Consider the following 20,609-nt stretch of genomic DNA (forward strand, 5'->3'; position numbering starts at 1 on the left):
AGCAGCTTGACGGTGTAGTCGTACAGGTGGCTGCAGTCTAGGATGACTTGGATGAGGGGAGCCAGACGACACTGACCGGCTGCCGTCACAGACACAGACCGAGACATGTCCAAAGAGTTGAACACTGTGGAGGACAGACAGCAGTGATCAATGAGCCGAAAACAAATGTTGATGAGAAACATATCGCACAGCCAGCGTCTCCACCGCAGTCAAGTGGCTCAGTGTTGTTTTTAAACAGGAAAGGAGAGCAGAGAGGGAGAGACGACCTGAACAGAGTCAGGATTGTTTGAGTTCGCCTCTGCCTCCATCACTACAGCCTCCTTTTCATCCCTGAAGTCAGACCTTCAGAGCAACACAGGTGTGGTTTCCTGCCTGATGCACGACACACCCACACCCACACACTTTCCACATGACGTTATGCTTTAATATAAACAATGCAGGGAAACAGACTAATGTGAACCATATAGCTAAGGTCTGAAATTGATTTATAATGAAGGTTATGTCACTATTATTGGAGGAATATTCCTGCAGTTTTCATGTCAAAACTCTGAATTCCAGCAATAAAAACCGGATGACTGGATGGATGGATAATAAATAGATGAATGATGGATGAAAGGATCCTGCCAGTGATTACTGGTCTAGTGAATAAAGTCACTTATTTTTCCATTGTGCATTCTCTCTCCTCCAAAACTCACCCAAAGCTGCAAAACTGAGTTTACCTCGTAATGTCAAATGTATCATATTTGATACATACAGTTTCTGAAATGTTTTGCGTCTGACACCTTTTGCATAATTTAATGGTAAAAACTTTGCTCAAAATCCTATTGTACACAATCAGATATACCTGATAACAGAGGGCAGAAGACAACACAAAAAATAATCTTGACTTATCGCATAGTAATAAATTATTAATATCAAAAAGGTATTTCTGTTTTTTCTTTTTACATATTTTGTTAAAAGGCCAAATAAGGACTTCAAATAAAAAAAAAAGTAATTTTCTGTTTTGTTTTATTGTTGGATCGGGCTTTAAAGGGTTAAGAAATTCACAACTATTCCAAAATGGAAATTAATCCTGTCACTTGCATTTAAATATTTAACAGTTTTTCTGATCAAATAAGCCGAACCTCTAAAAAAAGCCAGATCCAAGCCAGACGACTGACCAAAAAGAATGGAGACGGCTTCATAATATCATGAAGGCACGTAATAAGCTGCATGATAAATAAAAAGCAGAATGTAATTTCCTCCTCAGCTTTTATGACTGGAAGCTAAATTTCTCCTGAGCTCCCAGTCCGATCATTACAGTCTATATTTAACCTGCTTCTGCAGACTTTAACCTCAGGTGACTCAGCTAGACAAAAACCGGCTGTAGCCCAGCTGAGAGGTGTTTTCACCGCTCTATATATGTCTGTTTTCATTCTCCATTGTGTACAGTGCAGCGAGCAGCCAGACTCTCTACTTCCTGTCTGTCAGAGTTCAATTATCTGTCTGTGTGCGTGTGTGCACCCAACATAGACACATCTAGCTCTATAGAGAGCCAAAGCACTCACCGCCGAGGAAGAGGTTGAGCTCACACTCCAGGTAGTCGAACATCTCCACCGTGAGCTGGAAGCTGAGGGTGAGAAAGGTCACAATTGATCCCTCGTTTACTGCCTGAACACACAGATCTGTTAGCAGCAGAGAAACATGACAGTGAAAGAGAAAAAAAACAGCTGGACAAAAGGTCTGAACTCGTTGTCTTTTGCTAGTCACGTTTATCTTCTTCCAAACTGAATTTTGCGATTGAATTATTTAGGGAGATTTTAATAAGCAATGAATTAAGAGATTTATAATTCTTTCCAAAGAACAGGTGATTTCTAATACTTGCTGCTGTAATATCACAATTTCCCATTGTGGAACAATAAAGGGATTTTATTGATTGATTGACTCACAGTGGAGGAATTTACTTATTACATCAGCTCAAATAGTAAAAGGGGAACGCCGTTTTTTTTAGATTGGGCCCGAATACATACAGTGGGGGAAATAAGTATTTGACCCCTTGCTGATTTTGCAGGTTTGCCCACTTACAAAGAATGCAACAATCTACAATTTTAATCATATGTACATTCTAACAGTGAGAGACAGAATCCCAAAGAAAATTCAAAAAATTCACATCATATGAATTTATAAAAATTGATAACCATCTGATGAGGAAAAACAAGTATTTGACCTCCTACCAAACAGCAAGTATTCTAGCTCCTACAAGCCAGTTAGTCTTTCTTTAAGACACAGCCCCAATCCCAACCAATTATCTACATCAAATACACCTGCCTCACCTCGTTACCTGTATAAAAGGCACCTGTCAACACCCAAACAACCAGCATCCAACATCACCACCATGGGCAAGACCAAAGAGCTTTCTACGGACATCAGGGACAAGATTGTTGATCTGCACAAGGCTGGGATGGGCTACAAGAGGACCGGAAAGCAACTTGGAGAGAAAAGATCAACTGTCGGTGCAGTTATCAGGAAATGGAAGAAGCACCGCACCACCGCCAACCTCCCTCGGTCTGGGCCTCCACACAGGATCTCGCCTCGTGGGGTGTCCCTGATCATGCGAACGGTGAGGAATCATCCCAAAACCACAAGGAGGGGAACTGATGAATCAACTGAAGGCAGCTGGGACCAAAGTTACAAAAGAAACGGTTGGTAACACACTACGCCGTCGTGGATTGAAATCCTGCAGCGCACGCAAGGTCCCCCTGCTCAAGAAGAAACATGTACAGGCCCGCATGAAGTTCGCCATTCACCACCTGGACGACTCAGAAGAGGCCTGGAAGTAGGTGATGTGGTCAGATGAGGCCAAAATAGAACTTTTTGGCCTCAACTCAACTCGTCGTGTTTGGAGGGCAAAGAACACAGAGTACAACCCAAAGAACACCATCCCCACTGTCAAGCATGGTGGTGGCAACATCAAGCTTTGGGGGGCTTTTCAGCCAAGGAGACGGGACAACTCCCTCGTATTGAGGGGAGGATGGACGGGGCCATGTATCGTGGAATTCTGGACCAACATCTCCTTCCCTCAGTGAGAGAGCTGAAGATGGGTCGAGGATGGGTGTTTCAACACGACAACGACCCAAAGCACACTGCCAAAGCAACAAAAGAGTGGCTGAAGAAGAAGCAAATCAAGGTTCTGGAGTGGTCTAGCCAGTCTACAGACCTGAATTCAATTGAAAATCTTTGGAGGGAGCTTAAACTTCGAGTTGCCAGGAGACACCCTTGGAACCTGAATGATTTGGAGGCTGTCTGCAGGGAGGAGTGGGCCAACATGCCTGCCGAAATGTGCACAAACCTTTTCACTAACAACAATAATGGTTTGGTTTTTCTGTTTGCTTTAATCACAGATTCACAGATCAATGAAGTCGATCAACAGCCGAGAAAAAAAAAAAAAAAAGTTTTCTAAATGTTAATGAGAATCAGTGTGAAGTAGAAGCCTCTCCATTTTCTTTAGAAGTCACTTTTTTTTTTTTTTTTGCGGGAACAATTAGAAAGTTTAACAACATAATTTAAAGCAGAATTAGCATTAATGTGTGGCAAAATGAAAAGACAATCCAGACAGATGTTGAGGATTGCTAATTTATGTTATTGTAAGTATAAATGGGATTCTTTAAAATCTAATCCATTATAATCCAGGTATAGATTTATTCTAAACAGTCCCATTTGTACTTGGCATCAATGAGGAAAAGTAATTCCTATTCCATGTTAAAGTGATAATGATATAGACCATCTGCTACGATTAGCTCTCTAACAGCTAACACTGCATGTAGAAAATAAGCTTCATTTCTGCAGGCGCCTGATTGGGGAAGGATTTATGTCACTCTTGCTGCATTTATTTTTGTTAGTGGCCACAAAAAGCAAAAATAGTTGAGGTCAAATGAGTGGAAACGGTGTAGAAGTGGAGCATGGCCACAGAAACAGCTGATGTACCTGACATGTAGAACCAAGTCACTTTCTAAACACTGCTTTCCTTTTCACAGAAGCCCTCTGGGAATCATGGGAAATTCAACCGTTTACAGGCTGTTAAAGCAGAAACACTTTACGCACAGAAACAGCGACTTTGAAGAATCAAAAAAAAGGTCTGACACTGTTGTCTAATGCGGATCTAAATGATCGGTTTTATTGCAGCTTTTTGGTTATATATTAGAGGGACTAGTTTTCTTCCTTTCTTTAGAACACACAACGATCATTATGAATAATTCCTGCTGACAAATGAACCTGAAGACCCCGCACTCACAAATTGTTGACGTCGTTCTCTCCCGCCTCATCGAGCTGCCTGTTGGACATCTGCAGATTGCCCGGGAAACGGGGGTTCTGAAACAGAACCAGACAGAACCGAGCTTTAGGCTTAAACCAAACCTTTTAAATAGCTTTGATGATCTCTAAACTTTATGTAACTTTATGAGTTTAAAACTGCTCTAGTTTAACACAATACGGTAGAAAAAAAAAAAAAACTGTAAAAAGTGGACTTTTCTGGCTGCAAGAGAGTGAGACTTTTAGCAGATAACAGGAAGGCTGAGCAGAAGGCTCACGACGATGATGGAAAATAAAAAACAGATCACGCTCATAACCATCATTTCTATGGATGATGCATAGTGATTAATATTTTAGGATGCTTCTCATCCCTTTGTTAATTATTTAGTTATAGAAATTAAAGTCTCAGGTTATGCTTTAGTCCACAGAAATGATTCTGCACAAAACCTGCAGCCCCCCTGTATAAAATGGATATGACAACATCTACATAAAACTCAGGAATGAAGGGTTTTGGGAGATAATTAACCAGTCGACTCACTTTAATGTGAAATTCCATTTTAGTGATGAGCAGCTTGAGGTAGATGCTGCACAGCTTCCCGTATCCTTCGCTCAGATGACCCTGAGGGGGGAAGATATGGATAAAAAGTGAATGATTAAAGGCATACATGAGCATTTTTATTGTTAGCTTGACATGAAACATGTCTTTGTTTATGTTCTCTAAAATATTTAAACAACGTGGACATTTTTGCCAGAACTGGACGGCCTGAGAAACGGCAAACTCGCCACTTCCCTCTTTTCTTTCTTTCTGTCCCGGAGAGTGTGAGAGTGAAACAACCGGAAACATGACGCCGCAGCCTTTGGTCAGAGCAACCAAACTTCCTGTATCCTGCTGCTGCCTGGTGACATCAGCAGAAATTAATATGGTCAGCGCTCTGAAAGGACTGTTAGATGATTGCAAACATTATTAGGAAGTAAACCCGTCATCTACACAAATAATATTTAATGCTTCAGCTCTGATGGCTCGGCCGAAAGTGCAGAAACTCCACGTCTGTAACTGTTAATGTGTAAAGCACAAAGTGGGGATGCTCTGATATTTATAATTAGCATCTTCTTGTCTTTCACACTGCTGATGGAGGCGGATAAACATTAACTAGAGAATGTAATCAGCTCTCTTCATTAGCAGCGCCTTGCAATCATAATCTTTGTGCAATGAGTTCAGCCCTCTGACTGGATGCCCTCTTTCTACGGCTCCATGTCTTTCATCTACAAACTCTGCACATTCAAACACTCGCAGATTTCTAACTGAAGCTCAGGCAGATGGAGTAAGCAGCACACACTGTCCAGCCTTGCAGAAGATTTTTTCCAACAGATTCAAATCTGGACTTTGACTAGGCTGTCTCTACATACAGTTATACTGTGATTTAGTAGAGCTGGGTTATTCATAGGGGGGTGCCCTGCACGTTAAAGAATTGTCCCCGCTCAGCACAACTGATTTCCAATAATGGCTCATTAAAAGGCTTTAGCTGAACGTCAATCACCTGAACCAGGTTTGATAAAAGCAGAGAAAGATCGAAAAGCTGCAGGGAGCCTGGAGTTTAATACCTCGTTGTACAGAATGAATGCACGTCCATGTACACGCTTTTATGAAACCTAATCTATAGAGTCGCTGGCCGGTTTCAGTTCCCACTACAAGCAGCTGGATTCTAAATATATTATTCTAGCTTCTAAAGCGTTTTGGGTTATTTTTTTTCTTTTACAAACGTCTAATGTTAAAAATAGAAAAAAGGCAAATGATGCAACATTGATCAGTTATAGCTGTTGTGCTGCAGCCTGATGTGTTAAGAAATGTTTAGAACTGATTATCGTAATGTTAAAACGTTTTTTTTTCAGGATAACTATGGTTAATTTATAGTTGTTTTTTTGTTTATGTTATTGTAGCAATAAAACACAATGTAAACAGATTAAAGCATTCAAATAACTAGCTCGAAGTCAAAGGTGGATTCCAATTACTACAAAAATGGGTTGACCTCCTTGAAGGTTTATGGATTTAATCACTAAGCGTTTTGTTTTAGAGATCAAACAGATAAGCAGACATGATTAAAAAAACCATCATGGCTTAAGGCCATGACAAAGACTTCCTGACAAAGACAATCATCGGAGTTCTTGCTTACCCACATCCTGCTCATATCAGCCAGATCTGCCTTGTTCCTCATGGAGTCCTTGATCACCTGCAGGCGGAAACACAAACCTGAGTAAAACAAGAGCCGTCGCTGCTTTCCCTGACGTCTGGGTGCGCTCTGTGCTTACATTGGGGTGTCCGTCCCGCAGCAGCTTGTGGAAGACGTGGCAGAACTTCCAGCACAGCACGGCGTTGCTGGAGAGGGGAAGCCGGTTGACGGCAGCCCAGAACGTGTGGGCGCCTTTCTCATGATGGGTCCCCAGGATGCAAGGTGGGAGCATGAGTCAAGGACCAATGGATCATCTGCATACCGTGTTGTTCTACGTCTGACTCATACCTGAGAATATATTTGACCCAGATTGTTTTCTAAAACAGTCATTATCGTTGTGGGTTAAAATGTATTAGGTGACCAGGTTTTGTTCACAGGTCAAGAATGGTGTTTTATGCCATACCAGATCAGGTGTACCTTCTTTATAAACGATGGTACTGCTGTCAAAATATACTATCCGCTTCCTTTGTTTTATTTCTTATATAAAGTGTTTATCACCCCGTTTTTAATAATTATTTGATTTTTTGTTGTTGTTCAGTAAATGCCCTCCTTTCCAAACATAGCCGGTCACAGCTGATGGCTGCTCATACTAATCCTTTGCTCATAGCAGGTTTCAGCAGGTTTTCTTTAATGGAAAAGCAGCTTTGGGTTTTCAAACACACAAAATTACCAGTAATATTTTCATTAAAAATGTTCTGATCCTCCATCTTTAACTAATGCAATCATCGTTATAGTTTTTTTAAGAGGTTGTCATAAACTCCTCTCCACAAGCAAAAGGCAACCTGACATTACTATGAAAATATTATGACCTTATGAAAATAGTCAATCAGCTACCGGGACAAATTTCATCCTAAAAAATAAATATGGAAGTGTTCAAACTGGATTTATTAAACCAAAAACAGATGCATGTAGAGGAGAAACGTTTTGACCTAAATTACATTTACACGAAATGCATAGAAATAGACTGGATAGATCTTTCCCTATGGACATGGTCAAAATAAATTTTTTTTTTGGAGTTTTTACGGCATAGTGGCTCATTTTTTGGACAGTAGGCTGACAGGAAAGGGGGTATGAGAGAGGGGGAGAGACACGCGGCAAAGGACCACAGGCTGGATTCGAACCCGGGTCGGCCACGTCGAGGACTAAGGGCTCCGTACATGGGCGTGCGCGCTAACTACTGCAGCATCTCTACGCCCCGACATGGTCAAATTTAACAGAAGCCAGAATAGTACACTACAATTCTAGATCTGTTGGGACCGACACAGCTATTAACATCAGATCGTTAAATTTCATACATCTTTTGTTGAATTTAGGTTTGAAACCATGTGCTTTTTCGACTTATCATTTTTCTTATTTTTAAACTTAAAATAGAAATAAAAATGTTTTTTTTTTTCAAAATAGCATAAAAGTTCAGTAGAACTATTGGTCATGTAAAACTTTATTTATCTACATGACTTTTAATCAGCGGATTTAACAGCTGCAGAGCCCTGCCTTGGACAGATACCCTTTCACCAGTTTGTATTTTATTTATACTTATTTATTTGTTATTTTACTGGATTATAAGTAAATTAGACATGATATAAACTGTTTTTTCTTCAAACATTTGTCTGGATGGACAGAATGAACTGATCTGAATTAATTTGGGGTTCTGTATAGCTGGATATGAACTGGATCTGTTCATCTTCTAAGCTGCCTTGGGATGAGATTTGCCACGAACTGAATCTATATAAATAAACCTAATTAAATCACAAAGAGCCTAAAGTCCTTCATTTTAATTGGAGACCACATTAAAATGTCAACACGCTCCAATTATCACAACTTTTCTCCAAGATTGATAAAGATAAATGTCAAATGCAGCGCGAGTTGTTTTTGATGACTGAATCAGATGTGCAGGAGAACCACATGAGCTAGACAGGGTTACACAGAGGTTGTTGTTTTGCACTAATGTAACCCTCTGCACATAGAAACAAACACAGCTCCTCTTTACCAATCTCCACATATACACAGAGTAATGATATAAGGATATTCCTGGCATGTTTCTCTTTGACAGCGACCTCCTGTGTGTTGATAGCCTTGTTGATGCTGACAGCCTGCAAGGAAGGGAGATAAAAAAAAAAAAAAAAATTAAAAATCAGCTGACAGATTTCTAATGCAGTATTTCACAAAAAAGTTGACATCCTCCATCAACTTTTCTAGCAATGCTTTGGGAATAAAAGGCATCAGAGATTTTTTAGAAAAGGCTGATTGACCCATTTTCTGCGGAGTTAATATTCAAGGCAGCAGCTCTGAAGCCTGAGCTTTTCACTTTTTTGGAGTATCTTCACGGACTGAAGGAAACTGCACCTTCACATCTCTTCCAATCTACCCAACCATGCAGAAAGGGCCTCTAGATTAAATAACACAGACGTGACAGAGGATCTGCAAAAGGCCAGAACACTGAACGTAATTCTGAACAACAAAAAGGAAAAATAAAAAACAAAAAAGAGATGCTGGCAGCCATATTGCATTGGCACTACTCTTTAGGAAACCCAGCTAACTTGTAAGCGGCTTGACTTAATGAGATGACTCAAACAATGAACCGCGTATGAATGAGCATCTCCAACAGGGAAAACTAGCTCTTAATATGAAGCCTCTCCAAGTTCAAATTGAAACCTCATTCATCTAACCTGGCTGAGGAAACGAGTGCAGACTTCAGGTTTCCACTTAACTCTGACACCAAACTGCAGTCTGTGTCAGCCTCCGTGTTTCACCAGTGAATGCTAAAGGCAGGGATGCTGTGATAAACAGGAAGTAGAGGTTGCAAACTGGCATGGACCACAAATCGGAGAATAAAGGAGAGAGGTTTTCAGGAATGTGTGGTCAAATCGGGTAAGTTGCAGTGGTTCTGTAATGCCGACTAGGATGAGCATGTTAGCACAGAGCAGAGGCTTAGAAAAGGAAATGCAGTTTTAAAAGTGGGAGGTAAATGTTCACTATTACAGAACATTTTCAATCCTTTTCCAACATAAATCTTTCTCAAAAACATCACTCAAGTGTAAAAACTGTTTTTTAAATTGAGAATTCTATTTTGAATTTTTGCAGTTTTCATAAATTTTAAACACCATTGTCAAAAGCAGTGATTCTCAAACACTGTATCTGGATACAAAACAAATTTAGCATGGCATGGATATAAAAATAAAAGAGTTTGCATCATTTTGTTATTGCTCATTTTGGATTTCTAGATTATTTGGACTATAAAACAAATAATACCTCAAACAACCTGAAAATATTCTGAAATTGTCTGATTGGGTTAATTATTTGACAATTATTTAACCAGAAAAGACTCTGATTCTGTTAAGAATGCATGCTTATTGTTAAGATTGAAAAGGTTGATATTTTCTTGTTGATAAATATTTTAATGCCTTTATTTGACTTTTTTTAATCCCACAGTTTTGAAAGTTACAGAATATTTTCCTGGATATTGATATGTAGAGTTTGATAGTTTTGTTTTGAGGCAACAATAAATCCATCCATTCGTTTTCTGTCACGCTTATCCCTGCTGGGGTTGCGAGGGGTGCTGGTGCCTATGTCCAGCTCGAGAGGCGGGGTACACCTTGGACAGGTCGCCAGTCCAAAAGTACTGTTAAAAGTACACACATTTGTTACTTACGGTAAGTAGAAGTATAGATACTGCAGTTTAAAAACACTCTGGGAAAAGTTGAAGTATCAACTTGACCTCTTTACTCAAGTAAAAGTGAAAAATTATGTACTCCAAAAACTACTTAAAGTATAAAAGTATAAAGTAACCTTTAAAAAAAAAACTGCCAGATGCCACTATATGAATTGAAAGCTAAATTTTATGATTTCGAAAAATTAATTGAGATAAGGCCAAGGATGAGGGAGGTCTTGTTGGTCTCTGTCTCCATCTGTCAATACGCTCTCGCCTGTGTCCGACCTTTCAGACATTTCAACATCTTTTTCTGAATCAAACATTGTAGCATAACATAGACAATTCACGTTTGCTGTTTGAAGAACACCTGCTTGCTTCTGATGATTTCTTTTAGCTAACCAATGAGTGTTTGCGTTATATGACTCATCCAATTACAATAGCTTTCACTAGATATGGATGGTGATAATGATCTGCATTGGATGGCGCACATGACATGAAATAAATATTTATAAACATTAAACCGAAGCCAAGAGTAACTTATTTTTCAACGAGTAACGTGTACTTAAGTACACTTTTTAGGTATCTTGACACTGATTGCAGGGCAACACAGAGCAGAACAGGACAAACAACCATTCACACACTCACATCTTAGGAGAATATAGAGAAGCCAATTAACCTAACAGTCATGTTTTTGGACTGTTGGAGGAAGCTGGAGTACCCGGAGAGAACCCACGCATGCTGAGGGAGAATATGCAAACTCCATGCAGAAAGACCCCAGACTGAGAATCGAACCCGGAACCTTCTTGCTGCAAGGCAGAAGCACTAGCCACTCTGCAGCACGCAACCATAAATACGGACAAAAAAAAATAAAAAAATGATACCAAATGTTTGATTTAACCAATCCAGACGATTGTAACTCGTGCGCGGATCCATACATGCGAAATAGAAGAAAGCAGCAGTAGAGTTCTGCAACAATAGACAACAATATGTGAGTCTCCTGGCAAAAACAAACCAGTCCCGGGATGTTCATTAAGTAGTTTAATTTTCCCAAAAGAGAAAAAGTAAAAAAATAAATAAAAAATCTCACAACCCTAAACAGGACAAGGATCTTAAACACATATCAAAGCGAGTTTTAGAGCAGATAAAGCAAGCAGTGATTAAACATCTGGATGATATGCGGCTCAGTCTGTGCCTGGAAACCCAGCAGTCTGATTAGAAGGATTATACCATGAAAATAATAATAATAATAACTGAACTTTACTGATCTAACATGTGAGCAATGTACCTGTATTTAACCCATCCCCTTGTTTACCTTGTGCCCATCCTGTAAATGTGGACCAAAAAGGTCACATTGGTCTATTTTGTTGGGACTTCTGAGCCGTTTGCTTAGATAAAAAAGCAAAATCAATGTCTTTAATGATTAATCAAGATTTAACTTAATTTTCTTACTCCATTTCATCTTGAATATCTTTATGGGCAATTTAAGCTAAACTGAAGATTTTAAAAAAGACTGTGAAAAGCTCTATGTCTGTGTTGATCTGAAGTTTGGACTTTTGCAGAGGGCTTTTAGAACAAGGTGCATTCAGCAACATCTGGTTGACGTTTCACTTCACAGCTTGGAGGGCAAGAAAAACAAACTGCCAGTACTTCAGTCTTGGATGAATCAAACCACCAAACAGAATGAAATGCTGGTAAGAAAAGCCAAACGTATATCCTGTCACTGGAAGGGTGCTATGAACTGTGAGTGGGTCGGTCAGGGACAGCAGAATCCAAGATCCTGTTTCATAACCTTGGGTCCCACAGGGCGCGCTCCTGCTCTTCCAGTATGTGGGCCGTCAGGACTGGAAGTTCACCATGACTGGAGGAAGAGGAGGGGTGGGACGAGAAATACCCACAGAGAAACGGAAGAGAAAAAAAAGTATGGAAACACTGGCTGCTCAGTTTCTCTTAAAATTTGTCCAAAAAACTCTGTATAAATAAAATCCATAATTTACATCACATGAAATAACCACCACAGCATCATCTTCAAACCAACAATAGACAGCATCCTCCACACACTCCATGACCAATCGACACATGCTCAAGAAAATCAAATTTAAGGGAAATTCAGATCCGGTCACAGCCGTGAATCATAGGTGCAGATGCAGCATAAAGACACCATGTTTCCAGGACCACGCAGCTACTGCTCTCACCTTCCCCACTTTACCTTCACACCTTTTGGGCTTTAATTCTGGTAAAAGGCCACGTGGATTGGAAGACACTGTTGGTGTTAGTTGGTGCTGCGCAGTTTAAAAACCAGCTGTGATACTGCGGTGCTGTTTAGGGCGTACAGAAGAAACAAGACTGTTAAGAAACCTCCAGTTTCCTCTTTTCAAAACCACAAAAAAAAAAGGTCACGCAGAGGTAAGAAATAACTGATCTGCTTCTTGAGATGAGTCACGTTTTTGTTTTACTACAGAAGTATTTTAATAAAGACCCCTAAAGATTAGAGGCCTCTCTTGGGTAGATCTTACCCACAATCCATCAATAATGGATCAATAATGGATTCGCTTTTTTAACTCAATCATCTTTAATGTTTCCTGAAACAGAGGTAAGTGCTTGTGCCATGCAGACCCTAATACCCCATTTACACTACCCTTGAAAAACCGTGCAGAGACCGGTCTGAGCTCAGTAACTGAGGTAACTTATGGTGTGTAAATGAAAAGCAAACTGAACTGAACCGAATTAGACACAACCGGACCACGCTAACTGGAGACCAGTTCCAGAGGTGGGCTCGGCTCGGTTTTTCCCTGGCTTGGTTCTCTGATAACAAGAGCGCATGAGCAGAATGCGTCATCTCCGTCTGGCTGCACATCCCGATTCACACTCCATTCCAGTAGTTGGCGGTAATGCCCCTCCGGAAGTTGCTTCCAACCAACACAAACGGGTGCCGCAATTTTTGATTTGCTTGATTTCCTTCTTCTTTGTCTTCTTCTTATGTTTTATGGCGGTTGACAAACAACTTTTGGTGCATTACCGCCACCAACTGCTTGATTTCCTCCTTCAAAACTGGCAGTAATACCACAGATCGTCACTAGGAGGCGAGGAGTCGAGGAACCGAGATAGTGTGATGTGTAAACGGTCGTCAGAACCAAGCTCGGCCTGGTTAAGTGATCCGAGCTCGGACCGGTCTCGGCATGGATCGGGTTTTCAAGGGTATTGTAAACGGGGTATAAGGGTGCACCCTTCCTCTTACCAATGTTCACCAGAGATGGTTCCTGAGATCCCGCCCAGCTGCAGGCATAAGCAGGCATAGACAATGGCCTGCTTAAATGAACTTAACAGAGAAAAAGTGTGGAGAAACACTTATTATTCAACTTCTTTTAATGCAAACCTCAATGTTTTAACACAAGAAGTTTGTTACGAGTTCAGCCGTTTTAAGTGATAATGTCTAAAGTGTTTAAGAAAAAGTGAATTCTAAATGAAAAAGTCCACTATGGGGTGGGGGCAGAGTAATTACAAGGGAAATATGTCTAAACATTTAAAACATTTAACTTGAAAGGTGGTCATTTTGAGATTTTAAAGACTTAAGTTCAATTACTATTTACACCCGATGACTTTTCGTTGCTGACATGTTAAAAATGTTGGTCAGGACGGATGATAATTGGGATGACTTTCTTGTAAGCAAGAAAATTTAGGGAACCACTGTGTTAACCAATCAGGGACGGGGTCTGGTAGTGACATAATGGGGGAAGGAGCGCAGCAGCGATGAAGCATGGTGTTCATCTCTGCTCAGAAATCCTACATATTTGTTTAGAAACGGCATGAATCATCATGGTTCTCTTTACTGTCCCCCATTAGCATCGACCTTTCTCACTTGCCTGCACTGTGGCCACATTTCCTTAGCTCTCTCTCAACGAGGGAAGTGAGTTGTGTGTAATTTCCGGTAAAAAGGGAACATATGCGATGCTGTCACTACATTAGTCAATGCTATGAAGGGGCAGAATATTGATGAGAATGAGTTTTTCACAATCCAGTGGTTGGCTATTCCAAACGCAGGTTTACCTTTATACTTTAATCAATGTGGCGTCAATATATTCACTTTGCCTTGTTTTGTTCTTTGCATCTTCCACAAGACGAAGAAATCAAGGGACGATTGAGCAAACACCAGAGCAAATCGTTCCCACACGAGGGTGACCCAATTAGCCCACAGTGAGACTTTGTATTTGGTGTCTGGATTGAATGGGAGGGCCAGCTGCCCGAGACTCCTGGCGTTGGCTGAGCCGACTCCTTGGCATCAATAGCCTCTATGCAACCAGCGACCTCAAACACCAGCCCATTAGGTTCAACGGTGTCAAATGAAACCAGAGGCTGGATCAATAGAGGCCAATATGTCGATAAATCTGAACCCATATCTACAAAGCATTCTCTCCTTTCCTTTAGGCTCCCTTATTTAACTCTGCAGCCATGATCAGCTTTCAATCAATGCCTCACCAGCTGAGCACGGACACCCTGGCTGCCATCTAGAAACATCTTTTGACACAGTCTTGCTCTCAAACAAAGTGTTATTGATATAGTGCTGAAAGCATTTTAAGTTTGCTTAAGCCCTCTATTGGGGAAAAAAAAAAAAAAAAAAGAGGAGCCTGCATTGATATGCTGATCGCAGCCTGACTGTGTCCCCAGAAGGGTCGGCGCTCACAGAGAGGAGGAAGCGTCCTCTGCCTGCAAAATCAAACAGGCCTCACTTGTTGACTCACGTCGCCATCTGCTTTTTTGCTGTTGGGGAACCATTCCTCAGGCTAATATGATTCTCCATGTTAGTCTCACATGTTGTGCAGTGAGAAGGTCTTGTTTAGTCTTTTATTAACAGACAAGGATTCCCTAAGAGAGTGAGCAAATGCGGTTTTAAATAACTATTGCATTTACAAAACGTGAACAAGCAGTTGCTCCCCATTGTTAAATTACAAGATAAAACATTTTAAATAGCCACACAGAGACCTGGTTGATGACAAACGTTTACAGCCAGTTAACTAAATGGGACCTGCCTGACAGCATGAAGAGGTTTTAAAGAACTCAAAGAGGAGCACATCATGCCCCAGTCCATAAAAAATTTATGAATGGATGAAAAACAAATACACTGATGTCTATCAGTGTAGAAAAGGTTACGCTCTTGCCAAAACTTCTTGACTCCAGATAAAAAAGGAAAAAACATGTAAAGCCAGGCGTACACTGTGCGATTTTCGCAGCGATTTTCCAGTCGTGCGAGAATTTTCCAATCCGGCCGACTTTCAGCCTGATTGTGTGTTGTGCTGGGTGTAGTTTACAGGGGGTAACGAGGGGCGATCAGCTTCCAACGACCAACTCCCGATCAGGAATCGTGAGGGCAAATCACTCAGGGCGCATGCACAAACAAGGATTCTTCTTTTTCTTCTTCCTCTAAGATGTAAACACAGTAGCATGGCAGGGTGCGAGTCAAATGGAGTTCTTTCTGTAAAATTGACAGACCTTAGTAGCCACGTTTCCTCAGCCATGTCTTTGTCCAAATACGTCGTTTCCTTTTCTTTTTAGGGCTTTCAGCACAAAATTGCACAAATTACCAAGGCAGTGCGTTTCGCTCTAGTAAGCTTCATATTTCCCTTCTACTCGTTTGGCTTCCAGATCGACTAGTCTGAGTAGCTCCATCTCACTGTGCAGCTGAGTCCGAGGTGATTTTTAGAGGTACAGTGTGAGCAGGTAGATCGGATCAGAGCGTCAGGCTGAACATGCATCGTGAGCTGTGAACGCACACTGTACGATGAAACCCTGCGATTTCATAGAACAGTGAGAGCTGTAGCTGCATGCAACGATTGAAAAAAAATAATAATAAAAGCGCACAGTGTATGCCTGGCTTAAGAGTGGTACTTTGTGAGGGAGCTTCAAATCCTGAGGTCCTGAGTTCGAGCCCAACTCCAACAGACTGCCACTCTGGGTCCCTGAGTAAGACCCTTAACCCAGGAGCTCTGAAATCATGTTTGAGCTTAAACAGATCATCTTACGTCACGATTAGTTTAATAATTGGAAAAAAATTTCCAAAAAAAAAAATCAAGAATAGAGATACATTTTTTTCTTCCCCATTGTTGTTGATATTAATGTCAACGATAAAGACGAGCCTCTAATGCCACCATCGTGAAAAAATACTTAACAGAAACGAAATAATGAAGAGAAAACACAGACACAGAGATTTTCACTAATTTAAATTCACGAGGGGGTGGAGGAGGCCTCCTGAGACCCTGAGAAAGCACTATTATAGGGAAGTGAATTCTCTGAGGAGCAAGACACTAAGCATGCTTAGCAGATATACAGCAGCTACTTTTTGATTAAATATCTAAATTTATAATTCTTCTGTCTAATACGGAGACTTCAGGTGTTGGTCTGAAGACTTTTAGAAACACGCGATAAAGATTCATCTGACCACAGTCATTACACTGCAAAAACCATCTGAAAATTAGTACAGATGTCTTAAAAATGAGTGAATTTACCCTCAATTTGAATAGGAAAATAAGATGTTCTGCCGATGAAATAAGTTTTTTAACCTTAAAATAAGATAATTAAATATGAAATTACTTGAAATGGGAGACTGAAATATTTTTTCTTATTTTAAGAATACATCATCTTACATTTGGCAAATTTTTTCAATTATTTGTTCATTTCAAGAAAAAGAAAAAAAGTAATTACTTTAGGATAAAACTGACTTACATAGATTTCAATTTTTTGTAGTAAAGGTTTTCTACATTTCACATTATAGCTTGCTTTAGGATTCAGAGCAGACCTGCCACTTCTCTGACTCTCAGGACAGTGGCGGCTGGTGAAAAATATTTTTGGTGGGGCTGATATAGCCTAGTGTATGTCTCCAACTAATCCGGAATAAGAATTCAAATAAACAATTGCACAATACATACAATTTAACAGTAATGACTTAATTTACTATATAATAACAGTAACAGTGATGATTTGGGTCACTGTGACGGGGTTCTTTGGCCTCCAAGAATCCCGGCTCAGTCGGGTTACCGGTGTTTGTGATTTATTGTGCTCAAAAACTCAAAACAGGGTGCAAAAGAAACTAAACATGTACAAGATACTCTGGGCCTCAGCCTCCCTCCAGTTACCAGCAATGTAACAAAGAAACAGAAAACAGAAATGGCCGCTCTTCTTCCCACAGCCCTCATTAAATAGTTTAAGCCCCTACCCTCAGGCTCTCTTATTTCTGATTTCTTCTCATAAATCAGTTTTGTCCATATATTACCTCCACAAACAATTGATGTACAAAAACAAACAAATAATTTTTACAACTTAATTCTTTTACACAGATTCATTGACTTATTCAATTACACCAAACTGGGTTTGAACCCAGCAAAGACGCAGCCAGACTGAAGATGACAAGTCCCCGTAGCACACACACACACACACGGCTAACCCCACTGAAATATTAAGTGTGCACCCTCAATACGCCAGCAGGTAACCAGGAACAGCTTGTGTGTTTTAAGTTCATGGAGCTACTGGGCTCAGCGCGAGCGGATTGGTCCTCACAAACACAGTATAACAGGAATGTGTGTGTGTGGCACGCAAAGTTTTAAGCGACGAGGTGGATTCGTCACAGTCACAATAACCATGACAGGTATTTTTCATATCCTACAACAGGGATTTTCTTCTGGTAAACGGGTAGATAAATAAGGATCTCACCGAATTTGGTGGAAGCTGCATCTCGTTCGTTACATTCGCCATCTTCCCTCTAATTGTCTGCACCTGCGCATGGGTGCAGAAGCCTGTAAAAGCGCAGTATTTTCAGCGCCCCAAGACCATAAAGTTCTGAGACGCTGATTGGCCATTAAATTCACCTAGCAATAGTACATGATTGACAGATTCTCTGCAAATGTGGGGCTGTCTGATCAGCGCCCCCAGAACAGAGACGGTAGGAGTCTGTCTGTGGAAATCCACAAATGAATGATAGTAGGTAGGGAAATGTAGTTTATATAATTTGTTTTGCTTATAGGTACACACTCTAGAGAGTAAAACTGACATTTATGAGTTAATTTCTAAAAATATATTTTACGTTTCTCTCTTCTTATCAGGGAGGGCGGTGCCCCAGCGCCCCCTATGGGCCGGCCGCCACTGTCTCAGGAACAACATGTGTCCTTCTTTGACCTTTCATTTAAAGTCATGGGAGGTAAATGTTGAAGAATGGACAATACGCCCCCCCCCCCCCCAACCCCCCCGCCTCCAAACACAGAGAAACACGTAAATGCAGAGCGGTAGACGTCCTGGGGTTAACTGATCAGGTCCTAACCACACAACATGTAGCAGTGCAGGAAGATAGAATCGCACCCACATTTTTTTTATGCAACATGAAAACTTTTTGCAGTGAGACACCGTCAGCCAAGCACAAAAATTGAGCGATCCTTCATTAAGGTAAAGAGCAGCAAATTAACATTCCTTTCATGCACTTAGTTTCTGCAGCTGCTGATAGGGTTAAGATCAAGGAGAAGACTTGCCCAATGTCTAAAAGTAGCAACTGTATTGCTTTAAATAAGCCACTAAAAACCGCAACAAACATGATATATCTGACTAAGATCTGCAGTGTTCTTCCGTATGCACTCCCTGTAACCAACTTTATCTGCTGATAATACCGCCATGTAAAAGGTATACGGAAAGCATGTCTGCTAATTTTTTTCTTCTAAACTATGCCAACAAAGGTTTATTTGGCAAGAAAGAACTTTGGCCTATGTCATATAAGCAGGTTTTCATTCAGTATTTTTGCTTAAATTGATGCATAAAACAAGAAATAAATGCTATAAATTAATTTATATATAGGCAATAGTCAAAACATTTCAGCACCTGATGGTGCAGTTGTTTTTTTTGTTGTAAAACAGCTGATTCCTGTTAGCTAGATACCAACAGAAACAGATTTTATTAGTTTTTCAGTAAAAAGAATTAATCCAAACAATTAATAATAGTTTTGTTTTACCTGCTATAACTATCTTAACACCTCAGAAAATACTTTGATTTGACTCAGACTCGTTGCAACCAATTGAACCGTGCTTTAGAGGAATCTGTGTTCGTAGGGCCAGACAGAACTCTCCATCAAACAGAGACCTGATAAAGCTACATCCATGATCCTTCCAGATGCCTGAATATTACAACAAAAATAATGTAGGGATGCAATATTCTGCTATTGATCGTTGAAGCAGGAAATGGAAAAAGAAAAGGGTTAACCATCACCCTGATTCACAAAATACTCTCACTTTTTTCCTCTCATGGTTTTGCAGGGACAAAACTGAGCAGGTTGTAAGAATAGAAGTGATTTTCTCTGTTGAGGAAACAGACCTGGCTTCTTTTACGGCTGCTGCATGAGGGGAAAGCTCCGTGTGAGAACCGGCCAGCTGCTGCACGCTGAAGGGTGACAAGCGACTAGTAAAGGGAGGCTGGGAGGAAGGAAAACAGGAAACATGAGGCGATGTGTGAATGCAGAAGCACTGTAAATGCTGAGGCATGGCGAATGTGGAGAACTCTTAGCGGGGTGGAGGAGCTGTAGGTGGGGGTGGAAGGAGGGTACAGCTATTCGGTCGCGTTTCCTGTCTTGGCACTGCCCGTTTCCTGCCCGCTCTGCACTGACCAGTTACAAAAAGGGTGGGAAAAATAAATAAAACTGACAAAAACCTCAATCGCCATTGGCCCAAATTTTCATGCGAGTGCATAACTAGTTGCAAGTAAAGCACAATCAGAGCAAGGCTTTAGATAGGGGTCGTCAACGCTGTTCTTCAAGAGCCTCAATCCTTCATGTTTTAGAAGTGGATCTGCTCCAAAAGCTAGTTACTTTGTCACTGTGTCATCAGGTTCTGCAGTAGCTTCATAAAGAACCATTAATTCAGGAGAGCGGAAGCAGATCAGGTGGACTGGAGTCTGCATCCCCTGCTATAGATGTTCTTATCAAAGACCTGCAAAATTAATTTCCCTTCTTTAAAAGAGACCAATGCCTCTTTTTAAAAAGGCCTGAGAACTGCTGGCCAGAAAAAAAAGAAGAAAAAAAAGATTTCACTGCCTACAAATAAACATACCAGCGATGCCGACACAGTTAATCGCACTCACAGCCAAAAATAATCACCACAAAGTGAAACCCTTCACACAAAGACACAGCCCTCATCAAAACAGGATACAACACACTAATACAGACGAGACACACCCCAAAAAATAAATTAACTGGGATCCGATTCTGATTTATGCTTTCCCAGATCAGAGCTTGTGGTTCTGCTGTGAACATGATCTCGACAGCACCATGCTCACACTTAAGGGTAAAAGTTTTACCTATTTTCAAGGATAATCTTGGGAAGGAGAGATGTGAAAATCTGTTTAACGTCATTTTTAACCCTTTGAGCAGTAAGTGGGATCCATTCTCCCAGAAGCCCAGCTTCTGAATGCTCTCTGGGCTGTTT

The 20,609-nt window shown here is 40.7% G+C and overlaps 1 protein-coding gene across 1 annotated transcript in view; it reads right to left on the reverse strand.

Annotated features, from left to right (window-relative positions):
- hip1 (huntingtin interacting protein 1) overlaps positions 1-20,609 on the reverse strand; it is a 66,833-nt gene that overhangs the window by 24,112 nt on the left and 22,112 nt on the right. The window contains exons 2-8 of the mRNA XM_038267903.1: positions 8,542-8,605; positions 6,595-6,737; positions 6,459-6,515; positions 4,826-4,906; positions 4,271-4,347; positions 1,548-1,609; positions 1-124 (exon numbers count right to left, since the gene is read on the reverse strand). The exon at positions 1-124 is cut by the window's left edge and continues 17 nt beyond it. Coding sequence (XP_038123831.1) covers positions 1-124; positions 1,548-1,609; positions 4,271-4,347; positions 4,826-4,906; positions 6,459-6,515; positions 6,595-6,737; positions 8,542-8,605 — 608 coding nt within the window. The remainder of the gene's footprint in view (positions 125-1,547; positions 1,610-4,270; positions 4,348-4,825; positions 4,907-6,458; positions 6,516-6,594; positions 6,738-8,541; positions 8,606-20,609) is intronic.

This window comes from Cyprinodon tularosa, unplaced genomic scaffold (genome assembly GCF_016077235.1).
Source record: "Cyprinodon tularosa strain WSP-4 unplaced genomic scaffold, ASM1607723v1 ctg69, whole genome shotgun sequence".
NCBI classification, from domain to species: domain Eukaryota; kingdom Metazoa; phylum Chordata; class Actinopteri; order Cyprinodontiformes; family Cyprinodontidae; genus Cyprinodon; species Cyprinodon tularosa.